At 44.7% G+C, this 3,820-nt stretch overlaps 1 protein-coding gene across 1 annotated transcript in view; it reads right to left on the bottom strand.

Moving 5' to 3' along the window:
• Positions 1-3,820, bottom strand: part of LOC107559216 (E3 SUMO-protein ligase RanBP2-like) — a 73,970-nt gene that overhangs the window by 68,228 nt on the left and 1,922 nt on the right. The window contains 5 exon segments of the mRNA XM_016242966.1: positions 322-464; positions 921-1,145; positions 1,219-1,371; positions 2,362-2,473; positions 2,566-2,633. Of these exon segments, the coding sequence (XP_016098452.1) occupies positions 322-464; positions 921-1,145; positions 1,219-1,371; positions 2,362-2,473; positions 2,566-2,633 (701 nt within the window).

The following is a 3,820-nucleotide window of genomic DNA, read 5'->3' as shown; positions in this document are numbered from 1 at the left end:
TGTGTGTGTGTGTGTGAGTGTGAGCGTGAGAGAGTGTGAGAGTATGAGTGTGTGTTTGTGAGAGTTTGTGTATGTGTGCGTGTGTGTGTGAGTGAGTGTGTGTTTGTGAGAGTGTGTATGTGTGAGTGTGTGTGTGTGAGTGAGTGTGAATGTGAGTGTGTGCGTGAGTGTGTGTTTGTGAGAGTGTGTGTGTATGTGTGTATATGTGTGAGTGTGTGTGTGTGTGTGTGAGTGAGTGTGAATGTGAGTGTGTGTGTGTGTGTGTGTGTGTGTGTGTGAGAGAGAGAGAGAGAGAGTGTGAGAGTGTGTGTGAGTGTGCACCTCCAGAGTGCAGCGGTGCTCTCCTCACAGTCCTTCAGTGTCAGCGTCAGTCTCACACAGCTACACTGCGCCAGCAGCAGCTCTTTCTGAAACTTGCGTGACGCTTGTTCATTCGACAACATGCTCGGCTGGCAGATGTACTCCTGAAATACAGCAGAGGGAAGCGCCACAAGCACACAGATCATCAGGATCATCACTTCCCATGATCCTCTGAAATCTTTCATGACAACACGAAAACAGAGAGTGAACACGTTTCAGCTTTACCATACTTGAGCTCGATGCATGCATGTTGATCAGTGTTTATTATTGAATTCATTCCGTTGATCGTATCACGCGATCGGATTAAACCACTCCATTCACATGGTTTACCGTTAAGACGCCTTTATGAACTTTTCGAAGCATCTAAGTTGTGCTTACGTGGACTTTGAATGGAGGGACCGAAATCTCTCAGGTTTCATTTAAACACATCATGTGTTCTGAAGATGAATAAAAGTCTTACGGGTTGTCAGTGAACTATGCCTTTAAAGGTGAATCAGCTAAAAATAACCAGTGTGAGAGACGAGTGAAAAGCTGTGACCTGCATTAAGAGCAGACTGTACCTGCAGGGTGCTGACTAACAGCTGGTACCACTGCAGACAGTGTCTCAGGACGCCGGCTCTCTCCACGGCGAGGCAGTGTTTGACGGCGTCCTGGAGCCGGCCCTCGGCGCTGTAGAGCTGCACCAGCTTCTGGTTGATGTAGGTGTTGGCGGGCCGCAGCTTGAGCTCCGCCTGCAGCAGCTCGTACAGCTGGTTGGAGCCGCTCTGAGCACTCAGAAGCTTCTCCTGCGGCAGAGAGGACGCGTGAGACGCAGCACAGCGCATAACTCTTCAGCTCATGTGATGCACACACACTCACCCTCAGACTGAAGACGCCCGGGTGTCCCGGCAGAAGCCTGGCAGCTTTCTCCACCCAGAATTCAGCTCGGCTGTCATGCTCCGGTTTACTGCACAGCAGCTCGGCCACCTTCAGGACCAGATCGTGCTGAGCCGGATTCAGATCCACCGAGCGCTAGGAGTCCAACACACACTGTCAGTACATCACACGTCTTACTGCGCCTGATAAAGTGTCTGACAGTCTGAGGCAGGCCTCTCACTGCTCGCTCTGCTGAGACTAACTCGCACGAGCACATGATTTGGTTGCACTTTTTTTTTAAACACGGGATTAATCAATGCATGCTGATGAACAGCTTTTATTTTATCGTAGTTTATAGTTATATAGTATGGCAACAGAAGTGGTTAACATTCAACCCGTTCTTTTTCATCCGTGTTGTTTGTGAACTGAATTTTGTGAACTTTTGCGGTCATGAGCCGGGCTTCGGACGTTTTCACTGTTGTGATCTTGGTGTCACGTTTTACAAGAAGAGATAATTGTCTGTTGTGCTTACATCTATACAGCTTTCAGTTTATAAGACTAAACAAATGTTTGATAGATGGATTCATTGTTATTCTTAATCGAAAAGCACAACAATAAAACCATAGGCTACCATGCCAAACTAGCTTTAAAAAAAATGAAAAGAGCCTCCATTAGTGTAGCGTGAGGTAAACAGCAAAGATAACAGGCTTTTCAAAATAAAGACAAAAGAAAAGTAAAACTAAACTGGCTGTCGGTGACAGTGCTTGCATGTTTGTTTTTCATGAAAACCAACATGTTCACTTCTGTGGTTTAAGAAGCGGTCTTTTACTTTACGTTCACTTGAAAACCAAATCCTCCACCCGCTATTGTTTCCTCAGTATTCCTGTCATTTTTGGCAGGAGAGAGAGAGAGATAACAGCCTGTTACCACTGCATCCGGACTGCACAAGATGAGCACACAAACCCCTTCAAAGATTTCATTATCAAAATATCATATGCATTGCACAACAGATTTGATAACACTATAATATGGATATTTATTCCCAGTCCGACGATTAATGCATGATCACATTAAACTCGAGCTCGAGAGTGTGTTTAAGAGCATGCATTAGGAGAACATGTGAGAGCAAACGAGGAGAGTCCAAACCTTGTAACATCCCACAGCTTTGTCCGTTTCGCCGTCACGCTCAAACAGCTGCCCGAGGAACTTGTGCGCTTTAGGATCCTTCGGCTGGACGGTCAGATACTCCGAAACATGTCTGCCATTGAAGTGTGTGAGAGAGAGAACATCAGCTCATCCGAGAGGAAGCAGACATCAGACAATGCAGCAGGAGCACAGAGACCAGCCTACCTTTTAGCCAGCTCATACTCCTTAGCCTCAAAGTAGAGTTTAGCAAAGAGAAATCCTTTGACGGGCTTCTGCAGAAACAACACAGCTCAGGGTCATGACATAACACCCCTGCAAACCCTAACGATCACAGTAACCCCGCACAGAGAACTACATCATCTATTAGATGAACATTCTAGCCGAACGCACACATCTGTGCTAACCGTTATCTATGGTATCTGAGAACAGATTTATCACCACATGTTCTTAATATAATTTCTAAATTCTCCATTAAATTATGTGATCTGAAGTGTCGGTTTTCTTCCACGTGCACGAGTGTTATGAGTCAGAGCGTTAACTCTCTAGATCTTATGTGTTTAAAAAAACGAGTGAAACATTTTTCTACACATGAAATATGAAAGCAAATAGATATATGATTATGTCGGCAATTCGCCTCACTTTTTGGCATCGCACTCGGTGTGAAACGGCCTTAACACTCACACACACACACAGTGATCTGAAGTGTCGGTTTTCTTCCACGTGCACGAGTGTTATGAGTCAGAGCGTTAACTCTCTAGATCTTATGTGTTTAAAAAAACGAGTGAAACATTTTTCTACACATGAAATATGAAAGCAAATAGATATATGATTATGTCGGCGATTCGCCTCACTTTTTGGCATCGCACTCGGTGTGAAACGGCCTTAACACTCACACACACACTCACTATAACACACACACTCACACACTCACTATAACACACACACTCACTATAACACACACACTCACACTCACTCACACTATAACACTCACACACACACACTCACACTATAACACTCACACACACACACTCACACTATAACCCCCCATAACACACACACACACACTCACTATAACACACACACTCACTATAACACACACACTCACACACTCACTATAACACACACACTCACTATAACACACACACTCACTATAACACACACACTCACACTATAACACTCACACACTCACACTATAACACTCACACACACTATAACACTCACACACACACTATAACACTCACACACTCACACTATAACACTCACACACTCACTATAACACACACACTCACACTATAACACTCACACACACACTCACACTATAACACGCACACACACACTCACTATAACACACACACACTCACTATAACACGCACACTCACACTCACTATAACACACACACTCACTATAACACACACACTCACACTATAACACTCACACACACACACTCACACTATAACAC

This window comes from Sinocyclocheilus grahami, unplaced genomic scaffold (assembly GCF_001515645.1).
Source record: "Sinocyclocheilus grahami isolate Dianchi unplaced genomic scaffold, SAMN03320097.WGS_v1.1 scaffold678.1, whole genome shotgun sequence".
Lineage (NCBI taxonomy): Eukaryota > Metazoa > Chordata > Actinopteri > Cypriniformes > Cyprinidae > Sinocyclocheilus > Sinocyclocheilus grahami.
Note: the sequence above shows the minus strand (reverse complement) of the source record. Positions and strands in the feature narration are given on the sequence as shown.